The sequence below is a fragment of the Emiliania huxleyi genome, assembly GCF_000372725.1.
Source record: "Emiliania huxleyi CCMP1516 unplaced genomic scaffold EMIHUscaffold_104, whole genome shotgun sequence".
Taxonomy (NCBI): domain Eukaryota; phylum Haptophyta; order Isochrysidales; family Noelaerhabdaceae; genus Emiliania; species Emiliania huxleyi.
The window spans coordinates 423,585-446,788 of NW_005202176.1; the positions used below are offsets into that span (position 1 = coordinate 423,585).

A 23,204-nucleotide genomic window follows, 5' to 3' on the forward strand; every position below is an offset into this window, starting at 1 on the left:
CCCCACGGCGGAGGCGGGCCACAAACCTCGAGGCACCGACGTAGGCTGCAGCGGAGTCGTGCGCCGCCGCGGAAAGCGCAGCTGTGAAGAATGAGCGTGCTGCCTCCTCCGCGGCCGGCGTGGCGCGGGGGAGATCGACGAGTCCGAGCCGCAGCTGGGGCCGCTCGAGCTGGAGGACTCTGCCGACGCCCCACGAGCCACACCCTCCGAGGATGGAGCCGGGCTGGACGACGCGTGGCGCGGCGACAACCTCGCCGCTGGTGCAGACGATGATCTGGGGGGGCGGCTGCAGATTGACCAGGCGCTGGAGAAGAGTGATCAGAGGGGCGGCCGTGGTGTCGCCCTCCCCGCCGGGGCAGATGACCACGGCGGCCCACTGCCCGGCTGCGCTGGCCCCCGCCTCCAAGTCAGCCTTCTCCACCTGCAGCCTAGCCTGGACAAGCGCTCTCCCGACAAGCGAAATCCCCTGGTGGGGAGCGAGCAGAAGGCAGCGGCCAGAGACGGTAGCCGCCTGAAGCGCGCTGCGGGAGCGGACCCACGCAGCTTGGTAGCTTGAAAGCGAGGCCTCGGTGCTGGTAGGCGACGAGGAGCGCCACTTGAACGACTTGTGGCGGTAGCTGTAACGGCGTGTGAACGAGGTGGACGGGGCCACCGTCAGCGCTGATGCAGCAGCGACGACATGCACAATGGTGCCGCTGTACCCAAACGAGCTCACGCCGCCGAGCCGAGTGGCGTTGCCGCCCTCCCACGTCGTCGCGAGCTGCGTCTGGTGCAAGACGCGGACGCTCTCGATCGCGGAAGCCACGTGCGGGTTGAGCACGCGGAGCTGTGCGTTGGGCGACGCCTGATCGGTCACCAGCTTCAGCCCGAGGCGAAGAAGCCCCGCGGCACCGGCAGCAGGCTCGGCATGGCCCGCGTTGGCCTTGATGCTGCCCACTGCCGTGATGGAACCGTGCCCTGCAAGCAAGGTCGCGGCGAGCGAGCCCACCTCGATCGGGTCGCCGAGCGACGTGCCAGTGCCGTGCGCCTCGACGCAGCTCAGATCATCGCAGGTCGATCCGGCATCGACGAGCGCTGCCTCAAGGAGCGCCTGCTGCGCCTTGCCGTTTGGCGCGGTGAGGCTCGCGCTCTTGCCGTCTGATCGCACGCAGCTACCCGCCAAGGAGAGGTGGCCCATCCCCGTGCGCAAGGTGAGGGCACAGCACGCCTCAGCACGAGCATAGCCGTCAGCGCGGGCGTCAAAAGTGTGGCAGCGCCCCCGCGCCGACGTCATGCCAGCCGTCGCAAAGCTATAGCTAACTCGGGGCAAAAGAAGCAGGCTGATGCCAGCGACCAAGTTGTCGACGCTTTCGGCATGCCGTGTCGCACGCACCGCCGCATGGCATGCGGTGAGAGTAGAGGAGCAGGCAGTGTCATACGACGCGCACGGACCCTGGAGGCCCAAAATGTAGGACAGCCGTCCAGATGCGATCGAGTGGCTGCTACCCGTGGCGGAGTAGACGCTGCCCCCTGCGGGAGATTTCGAGAGAATCTCGGCGAAGTCGTTGGCGGCGATGCCAATGAAAATCCCGGTGACGCTCCCTAGCAGGCTGGACTTGGGAAGTCCAGCACCGTGTAGCGACTCGTAGCCCCGCTCGAGCAAGATGCGCTGCTGCGGATCCATCGAAGCCGCCTCCACCGCGGAGATGCCAAAGTGGCCGTTATCGAACAGGTCGGCCGCTCGGACAAACGCTCCGTGGCAAACGCGCTGAGCAACTGCAGCGGAAACGTTGCTGGCCTCTAGCGTCCACCGGTCTGCAGGCACCTCCGACACCACGTTGCCGCCCGTCGCGGCGACGGCTCGAGCCGCCTCGAGAGTGGTGACGCCCTCCGGAAGGGTGGCAGAGAGGCCGGCGGCGCAAACCGCCTCGGCAGCGCGGGCGGAGGCATGCGAGGGCGTGGCGGCGGCGGCTGCCACCGGCGGCGCGCCCTTGTCGCTGAAGAAGGAAGCCAGCTGACGCGCAGTCGGGTGGTCAAACACCAGAGTGCTCGGCAGTGGCACCGCGTCGCCAGCCGCCCGCTGGAGCTGGTTGCGCAGCTCGACCGCGCCGAGCGAGTCGAGCCCCGCCTCCATGAGAGGCACGTCCGCGTCGACGCGTGCGCTCATTGTGCCCTGCAAGATCTCGAGCACCCCGTCGAGGCTCAGAAGGGCGGACGAACCCGCCGTCGCGGCCGGCTGGGTCGCGCTGGCACTCGCCGGAACGCCCGGCGCCGGCGCTGCGCGGGCGCGCTTCGGCGCCGCTCGGCCGCGCCGGTTCTTCCACGGCAGGAGCAGGCCGGGCACGGCGCCGGCAGGTGCGCGGCCGAGCAGCAGCGGCCACTCGGCCGGCCACACCGCCACGACGCGGTCGCACCGCGCCAGCGAGGCGTGAAGGGCGTCCCACGCCATCGCACGCGTGACGGCGCCCATGCCGCTCTTCGTCGCCCGCTCGTCCGCCCCGTGGCGCGCAGCGTAGCCGATCTCGGCGACGGCGCCCCACTGCGTGCCGAGCCCGCCCAGGCCCGCGTCGCGCCGGCAGTGCACCAGCGAGTCGAGCCACGTGTTGGCCGCAGAGTGCGGCGTCGCGGCGGCGTTGCCGATGAGCCCCGCCACCGACGAGTAGGCGTGGAAGTGCTGCAGCGCGCCGGCGAGGCTGGCCGCGTGCAGCCAGCCCGCGCCGTGCACCTTGGGCGCGAAGACCGTGGCGAAGTGGCCCATCGCCTGGTTGCGCACCGTCGCATCCGCAAGCAAGCCCGCGGCGTGGTAGACCCCGCACAGCGGCATGCAGCTCTGCTGCACGGCGCCGGCAAGCGCCCGCACAGCGGTGGCGTCAGACACGTCGCAACGGGCGGGCGACACGGCAACGCGGCTGGTGAGCCACGCCCAGTCCGCCTCGCTGCCGCTCTGCACGCGCCCGCTGCGAGACGAAAGCACCAGGTGCTTCGCGCCACGCCCCACGAGCATGCGTGCCGTCAGCAAGCCGAGCCCGCCGAGCCCACCCGAGAAGAGGTGGGTGCCGCGATCGAGCTCCGCGCGCCGTGCGCCAGGCGACCGCTCGCCCACCTGGGAGACGATGATCGCCTGCGCCTCTAGGACGTAGCCGTCGCCGCGCATGCAGTGGGAGCTGGCAAAGCCGCTCGCCGCCAGGATCTGACGCCAGTGCTCCCACGACAGCAGCGGGCTCGGCTGGTTGGTGCGCTCCGGGTCGCTCGCAAACATCCACCACCCGTCGGTCAGGCCAAACGTGGTCTGCAAAAATCCATTCGTTCGAAGCAGCTCATTCAGAAGAAGGAAGCCCCCGTCGCAGAGCAGGCGGCGGCAGTTTCGCAGCGTGTTGCGGATGAAGGGCGTCGCGTGCAGCACGTTGGTGGCGATGGCGAGGTCGAACGATCCCGAGGCGAAGCCCTGGAGGCGCGAGTCGGCGTCGATGTTGAGCAGCTCAAAGCGCATGAAGCCGGCGTACTCGGCAAAGCGCCGCTGCGCCTGGTTGAGGAAGACCTCCGACACGTCGGTGAACATGTACTGCTCGCACACCCGACGCAGCCGCGGCAGCACGCTCGATGCCGTGCCGCCCGTGCCGGCGCCAACCTCGACGACGCTCAAGAAGCGGCCGGCTGGCAGGCTGGCAATGATGGAGTCGACCGCGGCCACCACGCACTCGTTGTAGAAGCGAGCGTTGACGGCGTCCTCGTACACGGGCAGCGTCAGCTCCATGGACCCTCCCGGGAAGAGGAGCTCCTGGTAGGCGACGGTGCCGAGGAGGGCGGCGGCGAGCTGGGAGGCACATCGTTGAGTCACGCCAACCTCAGGCCAGAGCCGCGGCGACACTGCGAGCACGTCTTCGTACGATGCGGGCTCTGTGGGCGGCTCGATGGCGGCGCACCACTCATATAGCAGCCGGTGGTGCCACTTGGGGATGGCAGAAGGGTCCAAACCGCTCAGGGCGCGGGCGATGTCGTGCCTCACAGCCCTCTCAAGCACCTCGTGGGCGTCCGTCACCTGCGGCAAGTCCTCGAGCGCGCGCACCGCGTCCGACACGTGGGCATCAAGCAGCTCGCAGAGCGGCGCAAACGCCACCGCCAACGAGCTTGGCGCACCCAACCGGACAGGTATCGTGATCACCACCTTGCCGAGGTTTGCGCCGCCCGAGAGGAACCGGAACGCGTCTCGTGCCTCGCGCTCGATGCCGAAGCTGCGGAGCGGGAGGCCGTGGACCACAACCGCCTCGAGCCGCCGCGCGAGGACCTGCAGCACCTCTGCAGAGTACCAGTCAGGGTCGGCGGGGACGTCGAGCGCCATGTCGAGGACGGAATAGGCGCTCGGCACGGCGGCGGCGGCTCGCGCAACGCTCCACACGGAGCGCTTCCCGATCTCTTCGAACCGGCCGGCCGGCGCAAGGAGCGCGAAGGAGGTGGAGATGAAGTCCGCGGACAGGCTGTTGAGCACGCCGTCCAGGCGCCGCCCGCCAAGCTGCGATGCGAGCGAATGCCCGCACGAGGCAGCTTGGCGAGAGCTCGCAGTCGAGCGCACGCCGCAGCACCGCAGGAGGTGGTGCTTGCGCGGGGCGCCCGCGGTGCCAAAGAGCCGGAGGCGAAGCCACGCGGCGTACTCCGAAGCCGCCAGGCCAACGCCGCCGGCCGTAGCGTGCACGAGCAGCCGCCGCGAGCCGACGAGCCGGGACCGGACGAACGCCACGTGCACAGTGCACCAGGTGCTGATCAGAGTGGTCGCGGCCTCAAAGCTCACCGCGCTCGGCTTGCGCACCTGCAATCGCGCGTCGCAGCACACATGCGATGCGAGGCAATTCTTCGCCTGACCGAAGCAAGCGTCGCGCTGAGCAATGTGAGCGACCTGCGAGCCCGCGTGCTCCACCATGCCAGCGCAGTCGGAACCAAGCGTGCCAAGGTACTCCGACGGAAGTTCACCCAACGCATCCAGGACATCCCGGAAGTTGAGGCCGACCGCATGCACGGCGATGCTGACCTCGGTGGGCGCCACCTCGTTGCCATCGCGGGACGAGTGGTCGCCCCGAGGCTCGAGCTTGAGGTTCGCGAATGAGCCGCGGGGCTCGCAAGTCAGGACGATCGACTGCAACGCCGCCGGCGATCTCCGCAAGGTCAGCCGGCGAACGTGCATCGAGCCGCCGCGGAGCGCGGCCTCGTTCTCGGCGGCGGGTCCCACTCGCAAGCCGTGGACGAACCCGTCCTCGGATGCCAGCGCGCGCGAGCGCACGAGCTCGGCCGCGCCACGCAGCGACTGCGCGCACCCGAAGTCGAGGTCCAGGTTGTACAGCGGCAGCCCGGCTGCCTCTTGCAGACACGCACGCGCAAAGCCCCACAGACCGGCGTGCTCGCTCGAGCTCCGCCGCACGGAGGCGACGGGCTGGGTCAGGTGCGTGCAGACCCACACCGGCACAGCGGCGGGCAGGTCCATCTGCCACTGCACGATGGTCAGCGCCGACGCGATGCTGCCCAGCGCGGCCGCAGCCCGGGGCGGCGCGACGAGGACGACGCCATCGAGAGCGCCGGCCTCGCGCAGCTCCGAGGCGGACCCGCTCTCCGCGCGCCGAGCGATGCTCCGCCCGAGCGCCGCGGCCAGCGTGCCGCGCCGGTCGCCCACGAGCAAGACGCGGGCCTCCTGGCTCGGATCGGCCGCGGCGGAGGCCACCGGAGCCCACTCGCACGCGTAGGACCAGTCGGCGGCCGGGGCAGCCTTGCCGGCGGCCGAGGCAGCCTTGCCGGCGGCGCCCTTCTTGAGCACACGGCTCTCGAAGTGGTCGAGCCTCGTCGCCTTCCCGAGGCCAGACAGGACGACGTCAGCCGTGGAGGCGCCTCGCCGGCTCAGCATCGCGACCATGTTGCCGTGCAAGCCGCTGAGCGCCGCCTCTGCCACCGAGAAGGGGAGTCGAGTCTCGCTCGAGCGCTCGCGCTCCATCAGAATCGAGGCCTGCAGCGCGCCGTCAAGGTCCGCGGGGTGGAGGAGAGTGCCCTCGAGGCACGCCTTGCGTCGGGGGCGCAGAGACGCGATCGCCGTGCCCGAGAGAGCCGACGCCCAGCCCTGAGCGAGCGTCTGGAAGGCGCGGCCGTACTCGAGCCCAACGGCGCGGAAGTCGCCGTAGATCCGAGCTGCATCGGCGGCGTGCGGGCAGCACGCGCGCTGCGCTGGCGCGGCGAGCGACCGCGCGCCCGCCGCGCCTCCCGCCCCGCCACCCGAGGGTGACGCCGCGCAATGCACCATCCGCTCGGCGAGGGCGGCGCCCGCGCCGCTGCGAATCTCAAGACTGTCGAGCGCACCCGACACCTCGCACTCGATGTGCTGGTCGGCAGCCGGCTCCACCACGCAGGGCTGCATGAAGAGGACGCGGCGCAGATGGCACGCACGGCTGCCCGCGTAAAGCGTGCTCGCCTGGCATGCGGCCCGCGCCAGCTCGAGGTAGCCGGCCGCGGGGAAGATGACGCGGCCTTGCACGACGTGGTCGGCCATGAGGGCAACTAGCCGGCCCCGGGCCGGCGAGCGGAAGAGGTGGGCCTCGCCGGCGCGGCCCGGCTGCTGCGCCAGCGGGTGCAGCTCGTCCTGCCACGAGAAGCGCTGCCTGCGGTAGACCAAGCCCGGAGCGGACGGCGGCCGCGCCGGCTCGCCCGCGCGGGCCGAGCACGAGAGGACGGCGTGGACAATGGTGCCGCTGTAGCCAAAGGAGGAGACTGCACCGTACATAAGACCCGACTGCCCGTGACCCACGTTGCTTGGTGCCGTGGGTAGTCCGCAAGGCACGATGGAGAGCACATCGTGGACGTGGGGGTTCACTCTCCGGAGCTGCGCGTTCGGCGACGTCGCGGAGCCTTGCAATGCAAGCACCAACGCCTGAAACCCGCTGAATCCAGCGCCAGGCTCGGCGTGGCCCGCGTTGGCCTTGAGGCTCCCGACAGTCGTCTGTGCCGCGCCCTCCTTGGCGGCAGGAACAAAGACGCTCGTCGATAGACTCCGCATCTCGATCGGGTCGCCCAGCGCGGTTCCCGTCCCGTGTGCCTCCTCCACTTGCACGTCCGCAGCGCGCACCCCCGCCCGCGCTATCGCCGCGCTGATCAGACGGCACTGCGCCTGACCGTTCGGGGCGGTGAGGCTAGCACTCCGTCCATCGCAGCGGACAGTCACGCCAGCGACCGCGCATCGGCTCCTCTGGCCCTCGTCTTGCGGCTCGAAGACCGCCGCGCCGCAAGAGTCAGCGCGCACGTAGCCATCCGCCCTCTCGTCGAAGGTGTGGCACTTGCCTCGAGGCGATGTCATGCCCGCGATCGCGAACGCCTGGTGGACGTCGGTCACGAGCATCACGTTGACCGCCAGGACCACCGCCTCGCGGCACTCGCCGAGCTGCAGAGTGCCGCACGCCAGATTGGTGGCCGTCAGCCCTGCGGAGCAGGCGGTGTCGACTTGCGTGCAAGGTCCCTGCATGCCAAGCGCGAAGGAGAGCCTCCCAGCTGCTACGGACTGGCTGCTGCCGGTGGCAGCGTAGACGGAGCGCCACGCGTCCGACTGGAGGAGCACCCTCGAGAAGTCTTGGCACGAGAGCGCCAGGAAGACTCCGGTCTCCCGGCCCAGGAGCGAGGCGCGCAGAAGCCCTGCGGCGTGCAAAGCCGCGTAGCCGTGCTCGAGGCACAGGCGCTGCTGTGGGTCCATGGCAAACGCCTCGCTCTTCGAGACAGAGAAGGCGGATGCGTCGAAGAGGTCAGCCTGGCGGAGGAAAGCTCCGTACCTCATCCGGCTGCACACCACATCGTCCAGTCCGCCAGCGACCGCGTCGGCGACAGCGCTTCCCACGTCCCACCGTTCCAGCGGGACCTCGGCAGCGACGTCTCCGCAAGAAGCAAGGACCAGTGAAAATGTGTGCTGCGTAGCAACGCCCGCCGGTAGGCGAACGCTGCTCCCGACCAGCGTCTGTGATGACGAGGTCATCACTGGCGGCGCGAGGCCCAACTCAGAGCCCGGGTTCTCCTCCGGCGCCTGCACCAGCGCAGAGATGGCGCGGACGGTCGGCGCGTCGAAAATGAAAGTCGACGGCAGCTCCAACCCATCGCCGGCTGCGCGCTGCAGCTGGTTGCGCAGCTCGACGGCGCCGAGTGAGTCCAAGCCCGCTTCCATGAGAGGCTTGTCCGGGTCGAGCTCAGCCCCCGCGACTCCCTGCGCAATTCGCAGTACTTGCTCCATCGGAAGCTGGTTGGTCAAGGTCGAGCTTGCACCACGAGCGGTGGCGGCGGGCTTGAACCTGTCAAGCAGCAGTGGGACGGCGGGTAGAGACTCCAAGAACCGATCCCAATCGGTGAGAAACAGCGCAAACACGGCCGGCTCGCGAGCGCTGAGCGCCGCGACCAGACCGGCCGCCCCCTCCTGCAAGCTGATCTGCCGTAGGCCAGACGCCTGTAAGCGTGCACTCACCGCGCTGCCCGCCGCCATACCCACGTCCGCCCACGGGCCCCACTGCACGCTCGACGCCGCCAGCCCGTCGCCGCGCCGCCGAGCCGACAGCGCGTCGAGGCAGCAGTTGGCCGCGCTGTAGTTCGACTGGCCCGCGCCAAACAGGGCAGCCATCGACGAGAAGAGCACGAACGAGTCGAGCGGCGCAGCGGCGCACGCGCTCTGCAGGCACCACGCGCCGCCCGCCTTGGGCGCGTACACGCGGCGCAGCGACGCCGCCGTCTGCGAGCGCAGCAGCCCGTCCGACAGCACGCCCGCCGCGTGCCACACGCCGCGCCAATCCCGCACGCCCACGAGACGGCGCACGTCGGCAGGCTCCGACGCGTCGCAGCGAGCCGCGAGCAAGGCACACGAGGCCACCGACCCCGCCGATGTGTCCGCCTGCGCCGCGCCCACTCGCCCGCTGCGCGAGGAGAGCACCACCGCCGACGCGCCTCGGCCGACCAGCCAGCCCGCGGTCACAAAAGCCAGGCCCCCGCTCCCGCCCGTCACGATGTGCGACCCGTGCGCGCTCTGCTCGAGGAAGGCCACGCGGAGCACCACCTTCCCGGAGTTTGAGCCGCTCTGCAGGTACCGGAACGCCGCGACCGCCTCGCTCTCCAGGTCGAAGAGCTCCAGCGGCAGCCCGTGCAACACGAGCCGCCGGGCCCGCGCCGCCAGCTGGCGCAGCGCATGTTGGGTCCACTCCGGAGCGTGCTCCATCGTCGCGTCGAGCGCAAGCACCTCGTAGCGCAGATGCGCCGCCGACGACCACGCCCGCGCCGACGACCACACGCCGCGCTTGCCGATCTCGGCGAAGGTGCCGCCCTCGCGAGCCAGCGCCACCGAACAGGCGATGAAGTCGCCGGAGAGGCTGTTGAGCACGCAATCCAACCGCCGCGAGCGCAAGGCCGCCAAGCCCGAAGCGTACGCGCCGCCGTCGCGCGAGCTGCCCATCCCCCCCTCCAGGCCCAGTGCGCGCAGAACGCGGTGCTTGCGTGGCCGCCCCGCGGTCGTGCCAGTCGCTAGCCGAAGCCAGTGGCTGTACTCCACAGCCGCAAAGCCAACTCCGCCCGCGCCCGCATGCACGAGCAGCCGGTGCCGGGCCAGCGGACGCGAGCCGCAAAACGCGGCATGCACCGTGCTCCACACCGTCGGCAGAGTGCACGCCGAGGCGGGCGACAGCTCCGCCGGCCGCGCCGCCAGCAGCCGCACGTCAGCGCGGGCGAGCGAGGCAAGCGCCGCCACCGCGTGGCCAAGCACACACCCGCCAACCGCCAGCTCCGCCCCCGCCGCCGCGCCGAGAGCCGCCACGCGCGCCGCACAATCCGAGCCGGGCGCACCCGGGTCGCCGGGGTACGCACCCAGCACGTTGAGCACGTCGCGAAAGTTGAGGCCGACGCACCACACCCGCAACGAAGCCTCGCCGTCCGCCGCTACGCCGCTCCCGACCGGCTGCGGCACCACGCGCAAACTCGTCAGCGAGCCCCGCGCGTCAAAGCGAAGCGCGATGGGGCACGAAAGCGAGCACGCCGCAGCGACGAGCCGAGGCGCGAGAGCGACGTCGCCCACGAGGCGCAGCTCCGGCTCGGCCAAGCCCTGGAGGGCCAGCGCCGCCGCCGCCGGCTCCACGAGGGACACCGCCGCCGCGCCAGAGAGCGCAAGACAACCGAGCGGCGCCGATGGCGCCTCGCTCCGCGCCGACCGCGCGAGTCCCAGCAAGCCGGGCTGGTGCTCGTGGCTGTCCCGCGAGCGAGCGCCGCAAGCCCGCACCAGCCACAGAGGCACTTGGAGAGAGCCACCCGCCAGCTGTGAGCGCACCACGCCCAGCGCCGCCTCAAGCGCCCCGACCGGCTCGGCTGCCGCGCTCGTGCCCGCGATGCCACTGGGCGCCAACACCAAAGAGTCCGTCTGCCGCCCGCCGGTGACCTCGGCCGCCGGCCAGCGCCGCAGCCGCGGCCGGCACCTCCCGAGCACCAGCGCGCCACCGTCAGCGCCGCCAGCAGAGATAGGGAGAGCCGCCCCACCGGCCGGCCGCCACGCCGTAGTGTACAAATGCCGCTCGCGATCCGACGCAGCCGACTCCGCAATCGCGCGGCTCTCAAAGCCGCTCAGCCGCACCGCTGGCGCGCTGCCACACGCCGCGCCCGCGAGCCAGACGCTGACCAAGCTCCCGCTCTCCCGAGCAGCGACCGACCAGAGCCGCCCCGAGGCCTGTTGCAGAGCGGCTGCGCCCACGGCGAACGGCAGCCGAGTGCAGCCGGGGCGGGTCTCGGAGACCAGCTGCGTGAGCTGCAACGCGCCGTCCAGGTCGGCCGGGTGCAGCTGCGTGCCAGACAGCCTGGAGCGCTTGTGCAGCCGTGCCGTCGCTGCGCCGGCCGTGGACAAGCGCGCCGCAGCGAGCGTGCGGTACTCCGGGCCGTACTCAAGCCGCATCGAGCGCGAGTGGGCGTAAAGCCGGCCGACACCCGCCGCGCATGTGCAAGCGCTGGCGACGGACGGCAGGTCGAGCGGCGCGCTCGGCGACGCGAGCGGACACGACGCGCCGGCGCAGTGCGCCGTGTGATCTGTCGGCTCCTCGCCGACGCCGCTGATCTCGAACCGGCCTGCGGCCGTGTCGACCTCACAGCTCACGCGCGCCGCCGAGCCGTCGAGCACGAGCGGCTTCAGAAAGAAGACGCGCCGCAGCGCAGCGCCTGCTGACGGCACGCTGCCGTGGGCGGCTGCGCTGGCCGCCCGCGCCATCTCCAGATATGCCGCCGCGGGAAAGACGACCTGGCCGTCGACGATGTGGTCGGAGACCAACGCCGCCAGCCGACCGACCGCCGGGCTCCACGCAGTCGTCAAGCTGCCGGCGCTCGACACGTGGGCGCGCAGCGGGTGGCAGCCCGCCCACGGCTCGAAGCGACGGCGCTGCATCACAAGCGGCACGGCGCCCGACCGAAGCCGAGGACCCGACGTCCGCCGCTCGGCGTCGACCACACACGACGCGATCGTCCCGCTGTAGCCGAAGGAGCTCACCGCCCCTGTCGCCGCCGCGCCACCGCCCACCTGGAGGAAAGGCGAGTGCTGCGACGGGAGCGACGCGGTCGGCGCGCCCTCAAAGACCGCCGCAATGTGCGGGTTGACCGTGCGTAGCTGCGCGTTCGGCGACGCGACGCCGCCGCCAAGACCGACGGCCAGCCGCAGCAGCCCGGAGCCGCCCGCCGCCGGCTCGCCGTGGCCGGCGTTGGCCTTGACGCTCCCGGTGGGCAACGCGCACTCGTCGCCGAGGTACGTCAGCACCGCCGCGGCGAGCGAGCGCATCTCGATCGGGTCGCCCAGCGCCGTGCCCGTGCCGTGCGCCTCCCACATCGACAGGTCCTCGCACGGCAGGGCCGCGTCCACCAGAGTCGCGTCGAGCAGCGCGTGCTGGGCTCGCCCGTTCGGCGCGGTCAGGCTCGCGCTCTTCCCGTCCTGCCGCACGCAGCCGCCTCGCACCGCGAGCGTGCACGCCTCCACGCCCGTCGTGCGCAGCGTGAGCGCGCAGCACGCCTCGCCGCGCGCGTAGCCGTCGGCCCGAGCGTCGAAGGTGTGGCACCGGCCGCGCGCTGACAGCATGCCAGCCACAGCGAAGCTCGTGCCCAAGTTCGGCAGCAGCATCAAGCTGACGCCCGCTACGAGGCTGCCGATGCTCTCGCGCAGCTGCGTCGCCCGCAAGCCGGCGTGGCACGCCACCAGCGCGGCGGAGCACGCCGTGTCGTACGAGACGCACGGGCCCTGCAGGCCGAGCACGTAGGAAAGCCGGCCTGAAGCGATCGAGTGCGCGCTCCCCGTCGCGGCGTACACGCTCCCGCCCGCCGGCGACGCGTTCATCAGCAAATTGAAGTCCACGCTCGCGATCGCCACAAAGACGCCGAACGCCGTGTCCGCCAGGGCCGCCCGCTCGAGGCCTGCGCCACGCAGCGACTCGTAGCCCCGCTCGAGCAGCAACCGCTGCTGCGGGTCCATCGACTGCGCCTCGGCGCTCGACACGCCGAAACGCGCGTGGTCAAACAGCTCCGCGCCGTGGACAAACGCGCCGTGCCGCACGCGCCTCGCCACCTCGCCGTCGGAGGGGCTCGGCGCCTCAAGCGTCCAACGCTCGACGGGCACCTCCGACACGAGGTTGGCGGCGCACGCCCCAACGCGGCTCAGCGACGCCGCAGATGCGACACCCGACGGCAGCACCATCTGCAGCCCGCCCGCGCGCACCGAGTCGCGTGAGAAGCGAGAGGCCTCCACGCTACCGCCGACCGCCGACCGACGAGACGCCGCCGCCGCCGTCGCCTCGCCGCCGAGAGCAGCCGAGGCAAAGAAGGCAGCGAGCTGGCGCGCCGTCGGGTGGTCGAAAACCAGTGTGCTTGGCAGAGAGAGCGAGTCGCCCGCCGCGGCATGCAGCTGGTTGCGCAGCTCGACGGCGCCGAGCGAGTCGACGCCCGCGTCCATCAGCGGCACGTCCGCGTCGAGCCCGCCTCCCGCGATTTGGCGAGCGATCTCCAGGACAAGGTCGAGGTCAACCGTGCTCTTGCCTGCAGACCCGCCGGCAGCGACGGCGGCCTTCGGCGCGGCGGAGCCACCCGAGGCCGCCAGCGACGACAGCAGCGGTGGCGTCGTGCCCATCGTCCGCACAAGCCGACGCCAGTCGACCACCAACAAGGCCAAGACTGGAGGCGCCTGCGGCACCGCGGCAGCCGCCAGTGCCGCCCGGCCCTGAGCGGCCGTGATCAAGCCGACCCCCGTCGCCTGCAGCCGACCGCCCACCGCGCCGCCCGCCGCCATACCCACGTCCGCCCACGGGCCCCACTGCACGCTCGACGCCGCCAGCCCGTCGCCGCGCCGCCGAGCCGACAGCGCGTCGAGGCAGCAGTTGGCCGCGCTGTAGTTCGACTGGCCCGCGCCAAACAGGGCAGCCATCGACGAGAAGAGCACGAACGAGTCGAGCGGCGCAGCGGCGCACGCGCTCTGCAGGCACCACGCGCCGCCCGCCTTGGGCGCGTACACGCGGCGCAGCGACGCTGCCGTCTGCGAGCGCAGCAGCCCGTCCGACAGCACGCCCGCCGCGTGCCACACGCCGCGCCACTCCCGCACGCCCACGAGACGGCGCACGTCGGCGGGCTCCGACGCGTCGCAGCGAGCCGCGAGCAAGGCACACGAGGCCACCGACCCCGCCGATGTGTCCGCCTGCGCCGCGCCCACTCGCCCGCTGCGCGAGGAGAGCACCACCGCCGACGCGCCTCGGCCGACCAGCCAGCCCGCGGTCACAAAAGCCAGGCCCCCGCTCCCGCCCGTCACGATGTGCGACCCGTGCGCGCTCTGCTCGAGGAAGGCCACGCGGAGCACCACCTTCCCGGAGTTTGAGCCGCTCTGCAGGTACCGGAACGCCGCGACCGCCTCGCTCTCCAGGTCGAAGAGCTCCAGCGGCAGCCCGTGCAACACGAGCCGCCGGGCCCGCGCCGCCAGCTGGCGCAGCGCATGTTGGGTCCACTCCGGAGCGTGCTCCATCGTCGCGTCGAGCGCAAGCACCTCGTAGCGCAGATGCGCCGCCGACGACCACGCCCGCGCCGACGACCACACGCCGCGCTTGCCGATCTCGGCGAAGGTGCCGCCCTCGCGAGCCAGCGCCACCGAACAGGCGATGAAGTCGCCGGAGAGGCTGTTGAGCACGCAGTCCAACCGCCGCGAGCGCAAGGCCGCCAAGCCCGAAGCGTACGCGCCGCCGTCGCGCGAGCTGCCCATCCCCCCCTCCAGGCCCAATGCGCGCAGAACGCGGTGCTTGCGTGGCCGCCCCGCGGTCGTGCCAGTCGCTAGCCGAAGCCAGTGGCTGTACTCCACAGCCGCAAGGCCAACTCCGCCCGCGCCCGCATGCACGAGCAGCCGGTGCCGGGCCAGCGGACGCGAGCCGCAAAACGCGGCATGCACCGTGCTCCACACCGTCGGCAGAGTGCACGCCGAGGCGGGCGACAGCTCCGCCGGCCGCGCCGCCAGCAGCCGCACGTCAGCGCGGGCGAGCGAGGCAAGCGCCGCCACCGCGTGGCCAAGCACACACCCGCCAACCGCCAGCTCCGCCCCCGCCGCCGCGCCGAGAGCCGCCACGCGCGCCGCACAATCCGAGCCGGGCGCACCCGGGTCGCCGGGGTACGCACCCAGCACGTTGAGCACGTCGCGAAAGTTGAGGCCGACGCACCACACCCGCAACGAAGCCTCGTCGTCCGCGGCAACGCTTTTGTTGAGCGGCTGCGGCACCACGCGCAAACTCGTCAGCGAGCCCCGCGCGTCAAAGCGAAGCGCGATGGGGCACGAAAGCGAGCACGCCGCAGCGACGAGCCGAGGCGCGAGAGCGACGTCGCCCACGAGGCGCAGCTCCGGCTCGGCCAAGCCCTGGAGGGCCAGCGCCGCCGCCGCCGGCTCCACGAGGGACACCGCCGCCGCGCCAGAGAGCGCAAGACAACCGAGCGGCGCCGATGGCGCCTCGCTCCGCGCCGACCGCGCGAGTCCCAGCAAGCCGGGCTGGTGCTCGTGGCTGTCCCGCGAGCGAGCGCCGCAAGCCCGCACCAGCCACAGAGGCACTTGGAGAGAGCCACCCGCCAGCTGTGAGCGCACCACGCCCAGCGCCGCCTCAAGCGCCCCGACCGGCTCGGCTGCCGCGCTCGTGCCCGCGATGCCACTGGGCGCCAACACCAAAGAGTCCGTCTGCCGCCCGCCGGTGACCTCGGCCGCCGGCGAGCGCCGCAGCCGCGGCCGGCACCTCCCGAGCACCAGCGCGCCACCGTCAGCGCCGCCAGCAGAGATAGGGAGAGCCGCCCCGCCGGCCGGCCGCCACGCCGTAGTGTACAAATGCCGCTCGCGATCCGACGCAGCCGACTCCGCAATCGCGCGGCTCTCAAAGCCGCTCAGCCGCACCGCTGGCGCGCTGCCACACGCCGCGCCCGCGAGCCAGACGCTGACCAAGCTCCCGCTCTCCCGAGCAGCGACCGACCAGAGCCGCCCCGACGCCTGTTGCAGAGCGGCTGCGCCCACGGCGAACGGCAGCCGAGTGCAGCCGGGGCGGGTCTCGGAGACCAGCTGCGTGAGCTGCAACGCGCCGTCCAGGTCGGCCGGGTGCAGCTGCGTGCCAGACAGCCTGGAGCGCTTGTGCAGCCGTGCCGTCGCTGCGCCGGCCGTGGACAAGCGCGCCGCAGCGAGCGTGCGGTACTCCGGGCCGTACTCAAGCCGCATCGAGCGCGAGTGGGCGTAAAGCCGGCCGACACCCGCCGCGCATGTGCAAGCGCTGGCGACGGACGGCAGGTCGAGCGGCGCGCTCGGCGAAGCGAGCGGACACGACGCGCCGGCGCAGTGCGCCGTGTGATCTGTCGGCTCCTCGCCGACGCCGCTGATCTCGAACCGGCCTGCGGCCGTGTCGACCTCACAGCTCACGCGCGCCGCCGAGCCGTCGAGCACGAGCGGCTTCAGAAAGAAGACGCGCCGCAGCGCAGCGCCTGCTGACGGCACGCTGCCGTGGGCGGCTGCGCTGGCCGCCCGCGCCATCTCCAGATATGCCGCCGCGGGAAAGACGACCTGGCCGTCGACGATGTGGTCGGAGACCAACGCCGCCAGCCGACCGACCGCCGGGCTCCACGCAATCGTCAAGCTGCCGGCGCTCGACACGTGGGCGCGCAGCGGGTGGCAGCCCGCCCACGGCTCGAAGCGACGGCGCTGCATCACAAGCGGCACGGCGCCCGACCGAAGCCGAGGACGCGACGTCCGCCGCTCGGCGTCGACCACGCACGACGCGATCGTCCCGCTGTAGCCGAAGGAGCTCACCGCCCCTGTCGCCGCCGCGCCACCGCCCACCTGGAGGAAAGGCGAGTGCTGCGACGGGAGCGACGCGGTCGGCGAGCCCTCAAAGACCGCCGCAATGTGCGGGTTGACCGTGCGTAGCTGCGCGTTCGGCGACGCGACGCCGCCGCCAAGACCGACGGCCAGCCGCAGCAGCCCGGAGCCGCCCGCCGCCGGCTCGCCGTGGCCGGCGTTGGCCTTGACGCTCCCGGTGGGCAACGCGCACTCGTCGCCGAGGTACGTCAGCACCGCCGCGGCGAGCGAGCGCATCTCGATCGGGTCGCCCAGCGCCGTGCCCGTGCCGTGCGCCTCCCACATCGACAGGTCCTCGCACGGCAGGGCCGCGTCCACCAGACTCGCGTCGAGCAGCGCGTGCTGGGCTCGCCCGTTCGGCGCGGTCAGGCTCGCGCTCTTCCCGTCTTGCCGCACGCAGCCGCCTCGCACCGCGAGCGTGCACGCCTCCACGCCCGTCGTGCGCAGCGTGAGCGCGCAGCACGCCTCGCCGCGCGCGTAGCCGTCGGCCCGAGCGTCGAAGGTGTGGCACCGGCCGCGCGCTGACAGCATGCCAGCCACAGCGAAGCACGTGCCCAAGTTCGGCAGCAGCATCAAGCTGACACCCGCTACGAGGCTGCCGATGCTCTCGCGCAGCTGCGTCGCCCGCAAGCCGGCGTGGCACGCCACCAGCGCGGCGGAGCACGCCGTGTCGTACGAGACGCACGGGCCCTGCAGGCCGAGCACGTAGGAAAGCCGGCCTGAAGCGATCGAGTGCGCGCTCCCCGTCGCGGCGTACACGCTCCCGCCCGCCGGCGACGCGTTCATCAGCAAATTGAAGTCCACGCTCGCGATCGCCACAAAGACGCCGAACGCCGTGTCCGCCAGGGCCGCCCGCTCGAGGCCTGCGCCGCGCAGCGACTCGTAGCCCCGCTCGAGCAGCAACCGCTGCTGCGGGTCCATCGACTGCGCCTCGGCGCTCGACACGCCGAAACGCGCGTGGTCAAACAGCTCCGCGCCGTGGACAAACGCGCCGTGCCGCACGCGCCTCGCCACCTCGCCGTCGGAGGGGCTCGGCGCCTCAAGCGTCCAACGCTCGACGGGCACCTCCGACACGAGGTTGGCGGCGCACGCCCCAACGCGGCTCAGCGACGCCGCAGATGCGACACCCGACGGCAGCACCATCTGCAGCCCGCCCGCGCGCACCGAGTCGCGTGAGAAGCGAGAGGCCTCCACGCTACCGCCGACCGCCGACCGACGAGACGCCGCCGCCGCCGTCGCCTCGCCGCCGAGAGCAGCCGAGGCAAAGAAGGCAGCGAGCTGGCGCGCCGTCGGGTGGTCGAAAACCAGTGTGCTTGGCAGAGAGAGCGAGTCGCCCGCCGCGGCATGCAGCTGGTTGCGCAGCTCGACGGCGCCGAGCGAGTCGACGCCCGCGTCCATCAGCGGCACGTCCGCGTCGAGCCCGCCTCCCGCGATTTGGCGAGCGATCTCCAGGACAAGGTCGAGGTCAACCGTGCTCTTGCCTGCAGACCCGCCGGCAGCGACGGCGGCCTTCGGCGCGGCGGAGCCACTCGAGGCCGCCAGCGACGACAGCAGCGGTGGCGTCGTGCCCATCGTCCGCACAAGCCGACGCCAGTCGACCACCAACAAGGCCAAGACTGGAGGCGCCTGCGGCACCGCGGCAGCCGCCAGTGCCGCCCGGCCCTGAGCGGCCGTGATCAAGCCGACCCCCGTCGCCTGCAGCCGACCGCCCACCGCGCCGCCCGCCGCCATACCCACGTCCGCCCACGGGCCCCACTGCACGCTCGACGCCGCCAGCCCGTCGCCGCGCCGCCGAGCCGACAGCGCGTCGAGGCAGCAGTTGGCCGCGCTGTAGTTCGACTGGCCCGCGCCAAACAGGGCAGCCATCGACGAGAAGAGCACGAACGAGTCGAGCGGCGCAGCGGCGCACGCGCTCTGCAGGCACCACGCGCCGCCCGCCTTGGGCGCGTACACGCGGCGCAGCGACGCCGCCGTCTGCGAGCGCAGCAGCCCGTCCGACAGCACGCCCGCCGCGTGCCACACGCCGCGCCACTCCCGCACGCCCACGAGACGGCGCACGTCGGCAGGCTCCGACGCGTCGCAGCGAGCCGCGAGCAAGGCACACGAGGCCACCGACCCCGCCGATGTGTCCGCCTGCGCCGCGCCCACTCGCCCGCTGCGCGAGGAGAGCACCACCGCCGACGCGCCTCGGCCGACCAGCCAGCCCGCGGTCACAAAAGCCAGGCCCCCGCTCCCGCCCGTCACGATGTGCGACCCGTGCGCGCTCTGCTCGAGGAAGGCCACGCGGAGCACCACCTTCCCGGAGTTTGAGCCGCTCTGCAGGTACCGGAACGCCGCGACCGCCTCGCTCTCCAGGTCGAAGAGCTCCAGCGGCAGCCCGTGCAACACGAGCCGCCGGGCCCGCGCCGCCAGCTGGCGCAGCGCATGTTGGGTCCACTCCGGAGCGTGCTCCATCGTCGCGTCGAGCGCAAGCACCTCGTAGCGCAGATGCGCCGCCGACGACCACGCCCGCGCCGACGACCACACGCCGCGCTTGCCGATCTCGGCGAAGGTGCCGCCCTCGCGAGCCAGCGCCACCGAACAGGCGATGAAGTCGCCGGAGAGGCTGTTGAGCACGCAGTCCAACCGCCGCGAGCGCAAGGCCGCCAAGCCCGAAGCGTACGCGCCGCCGTCGCGCGAGCTGCCCATCCCCCCCTCCAGGCCCAATGCGCGCAGAACGCGGTGCTTGCGTGGCCGCCCCGCGGTCGTGCCAGTCGCTAGCCGAAGCCAGTGGCTGTACTCCACAGCCGCAAGGCCAACTCCGCCCGCGCCCGCATGCACGAGCAGCCGGTGCCGGGCCAGCGGACGCGAGCCGCAAAACGCGGCATGCACCGTGCTCCACACCGTCGGCAGAGTGCACGCCGAGGCGGGCGACAGCTCCGCCGGCCGCGCCGCCAGCAGCCGCACGTCAGCGCGGGCGAGCGAGGCAAGCGCCGCCACCGCGTGGCCAAGCACACACCCGCCAACCGCCAGCTCCGCCCCCGCCGCCGCGCCGAGAGCCGCCACGCGCGCCGCACAATCCGAGCCGGGCGCACCCGGGTCGCCGGGGTACGCACCCAGCACGTTGAGCACGTCGCGAAAGTTGAGGCCGACGCACCACACCCGCAACGAAGCCTCGCCGTCCGCCGCTACGCCGCTCCCGACCGGCTGCGGCACCACGCGCAAACTCGTCAGCGAGCCCCGCGCGTCAAAGCGAAGCGCGATGGGGCACGAAAGCGAGCACGCCGCAGCGACGAGCCGAGGCGCGAGAGCGACGTCGCCCACGAGGCGCAGCTCCGGCTCGGCCAAGCCCTGGAGGGCCAGCGCCGCCGCCGCCGGCTCCACGAGGGACACCGCCGCCGCGCCAGAGAGCGCAAGACAACCGAGCGGCGCCGATGGCGCCTCGCTCCGCGCCGACCGCGCGAGTCCCAGCAAGCCGGGCTGGTGCTCGTGGCTGTCCCGCGAGCGAGCGCCGCAAGCCCGCACCAGCCACAGAGGCACTTGGAGAGAGCCACCCGCCAGCTGTGAGCGCACCACGCCCAGCGCCGCCTCAAGCGCCCCGACCGGCTCGGCTGCCGCGCTCGTGCCCGCGATGCCACTGGGCGCCAACACCAAAGAGTCCGTCTGCCGCCCGCCGGTGACCTCGGCCGCCGGCGAGCGCCGCAGCCGCGGCCGGCACCTCCCGAGCACCAGCGCGCCACCGTCAGCGCCGCCAGCAGAGATAGGGAGAGCCGCCCCGCCGGCCGGCCGCCACGCCGTAGTGTACAAATGCCGCTCGCGATCCGACGCAGCCGACTCCGCAATCGCGCGGCTCTCAAAGCCGCTCAGCCGCACCGCTGGCGCGCTGCCACACGCCGCGCCCGCGAGCCAGACGCTGACCAAGCTCCCGCTCTCCCGAGCAGCGACCGACCAGAGCCGCCCCGAGGCCTGTTGCAGAGCGGCTGCGCCCACGGCGAACGGCAGCCGAGTGCAGCCGGAGCGGGTCTCGGAGACCAGCTGCGTGAGCTGCAACGCGCCGTCCAGGTCGGCCGGGTGCAGCTGCGTGCCAGACAGCCTGGAGCGCTTGTGCAGCCGTGCCGTCGCTGCGCCGGCCGTGGACAAGCGCGCCGCAGCGAGCGTGCGGTACTCCGGGCCGTACTCAAGCCGCATCGAGCGCGAGTGGGCGTAAAGCCGGCCGACACCCGACGCGCATGTGCAAGCGCTGGCGACGGACGGCAGGTCGAGCGGCGCGCTCGGCGAAGCGAGCGGACACGACGCGCCGGCGCAGTGCGCCGTGTGATCTGTCGGCTCCTCGCCGACGCCGCTGATCTCGAACCGGCCTGCGGCCGTGTCGACCTCACAGCTCACGCGCGCCGCCGAGCCGTCGAGCACGAGCGGCTTCAGAAAGAAGACGCGCCGCAGCGCAGCGCCTGCTGACGGCACGCTGCCGTGGGCGGCTGCGCTGGCCGCCCGCGCCATCTCCAGATATGCCGCCGCGGGAAAGACGACCTGGCCGTCGACGATGTGGTCGGCGACCAACGCCGCCAGCCGACCGACCGCCGGGCTCCACGCAGTCGTCAAGCTGCCGGCGCTCGACACGTGGGCGCGCAGCGGGTGGCAGCCCGCCCACGGCTCGAAGCGACGGCGCTGCATCACAACCGGCACGGCGCCCGACCGAAGCCGAGGACGCGACGTCCGCCGCTCGGCGTCGACCACGCACGACGCGATCGTCCCGCTGTAGCCGAAGGAGCTCACCGCCCCTGTCGCCGCCGCGCCACCGCCCACCTGGAGGAAAGGCGAGTGCTGCGACGGGAGCGACGCGGTCGGCGAGCCCTCAAAGACCGCCGCAATGTGCGGGTTGACCGTGCGTAGCTGCGCGTTCGGCGACGCGACGCCGCCGCCAAGACCGACGGCCAGCCGCAGCAGCCCGGAGCCGCCCGCCGCCGGCTCGCCGTGGCCGGCGTTGGCCTTGACGCTCCCGATGGGCAGCGTGCACTCGTCGCCGAGGTACGTCAGCACCGCCGCGGCGAGCGAGCGCATCTCGATCGGGTCGCCCAGCGCCGTGCCCGTGCCGTGCGCCTCCCACATCGACAGGTCCTCGCACGGCAGGGCCGCGTCCACCAGAGTCGCGTCGAGCAGCGCGTGCTGGGCTCGCCCGTTCGGCGCGGTCAGGCTCGCGCTCTTCCCGTCCTGCCGCACGCAGCTGCCTCGCATGGTAAGCGAGCATCTCGTTGCCCCAGCCGTCGTGCGCAGCGTGAGCGCGCAGCACGCCTCGCCGCGCGCGTACCCGTCGGCCCGAGCGTCGAAGGTGTGGCACCGGCCGCGCGCTGACAGCATGCCAGCCACCGCAAAGTTCACCGTCATTTGCGGGCTGAGCATGAGGAAGATGGATGCCGTGACGGCGCCGACGCATTCTTTGAGCTGCGTCGCCCGCAAGCCGGCGTGGCACGCCACCAGCGCGGCGGAGCACGCCGTGTCGTACGAGACGCACGGGCCCTGCAGGCCGAGCACGTAGGAAAGCCGGCCTGAAGCGATCGAGTGCGCGCTCCCCGTCGCGGCGTACACGCTCCCGCCCGCCGGCGACGCGTGCAGCAAAGACGTGAAGTCACTGGAGATAGCTGCGATCGCCACAAAGACGCCGAACGTCGTGTCCGCCAGGGCCGCCCGCTCGAGGCCTGCGCCGCGCAGCGACTCGTAGCCCCGCTCGAGCAGCAACCGCTGCTGCGGGTCCATCGACTGCGCCTCGGCGCTCGACACGCCGAAACGCGCGTGGTCAAACAGCTCCGCGCCGTGGACAAACGCGCCGTGCCGCACGCGCCTCGCCACCTCGCCGTCGGAGGGGCTCGGCGCCTCAAGCGTCCAACGCTCGACGGGCACCTCCGACACGAGGTTGGCGGCGCAATTTACCACTTTGCTCGCCGCACGCAAGTGACAAGCTCCTGCTGGCCAGAGGATACTTGCTCCCCCCGCAACCACCGCCAAGCGCTCGTCGCCCTGGCGACAAGCGGGGAGAAACTGCAGCCCCGGGAGCCGCGAGGCAGACGCCGCCGGCGGAGAGAGGCGGGAGTGAATGTGTGCGGCGATCCCCTCGGCCGTGCCGAACTCGAAAACGATGGTGGACGAGAGGTTGAGCCTGAAGGTTGCCTCGAGCTGTGCGGCGAGGTACGTGGCTCCGAGCGAGTCCAGGCCGCCCTCCACGAGAGGGGAGTTGAGTTGGAAATCCGAGTTGCCGCTGACGCGGTGCACGGCCTGAAGCACCGCCTCCCCGACCTCGGAAAGGCCGGGCGCCTCCTCGGGGTGCGCGCTCACGGTTGAAGAGAGGGACATCTCCGAGGACGACTCGGTCGTGCCCGAGTACCCGCGTGACGACTCCGTCGTCGCCGAGTACCCGCGCACCGTCTCCACGGGCTCGCTCGACGGGGTGCGGTCAGCGAGCAGCGGTGGGCCGCCGCTCTGTCGAAGCGCGTCAGCGATCGCGTCAAGGCATTCTGGGTTGCGCACGGAGCCGCGGTCGCCAGTATCCGTGCCGGCGAGGAGTGCGCGGAGCATACGGCGCAGGTACTTGCCAGAGTACGTCTCGGGCAGCGCCGGCACAGCAATGAAGCGCGCTGGGACGGCCAGCGGGCCGAGCCGCGCCTTGACGAGGGAGCGCAAGCGAGCCTCGTCCTTCATGCCGAGGGTGGCTTCGCGCTTTAGCACCAGGAAGGCGCAAGGCACCGTGCCGAGGATCGCGTCGTCGAGGCCACTCACGGCGACGTTGAGCAGGGGAGATGCGTCGCTGTCGCGGTCACGCAGCAACGCGTTTTCAATCTCTTCGGTGCCAATCCGGTTGCCGCCGACGTTGATCACTTCGTCTGTGTTTCGGGGGCAA

At 72.3% G+C, this 23,204-nt stretch overlaps 1 protein-coding gene across 1 annotated transcript in view; it reads right to left on the minus strand.

The window, feature by feature from the left end:
* PKS6 (polyketide synthase) overlaps positions 1 to 23,204 on the minus strand; it is a gene marked incomplete at both ends in the record, with an annotated part of 39,849 nt that overhangs the window by 13,730 nt on the left and 2,915 nt on the right. The window contains one exon of the mRNA XM_005792970.1: positions 1 to 23,187. This exon is cut by the window's left edge and continues 13,730 nt beyond it. Coding sequence (XP_005793027.1) covers positions 1 to 23,187 — 23,187 coding nt within the window. The remainder of the gene's footprint in view (positions 23,188 to 23,204) is intronic.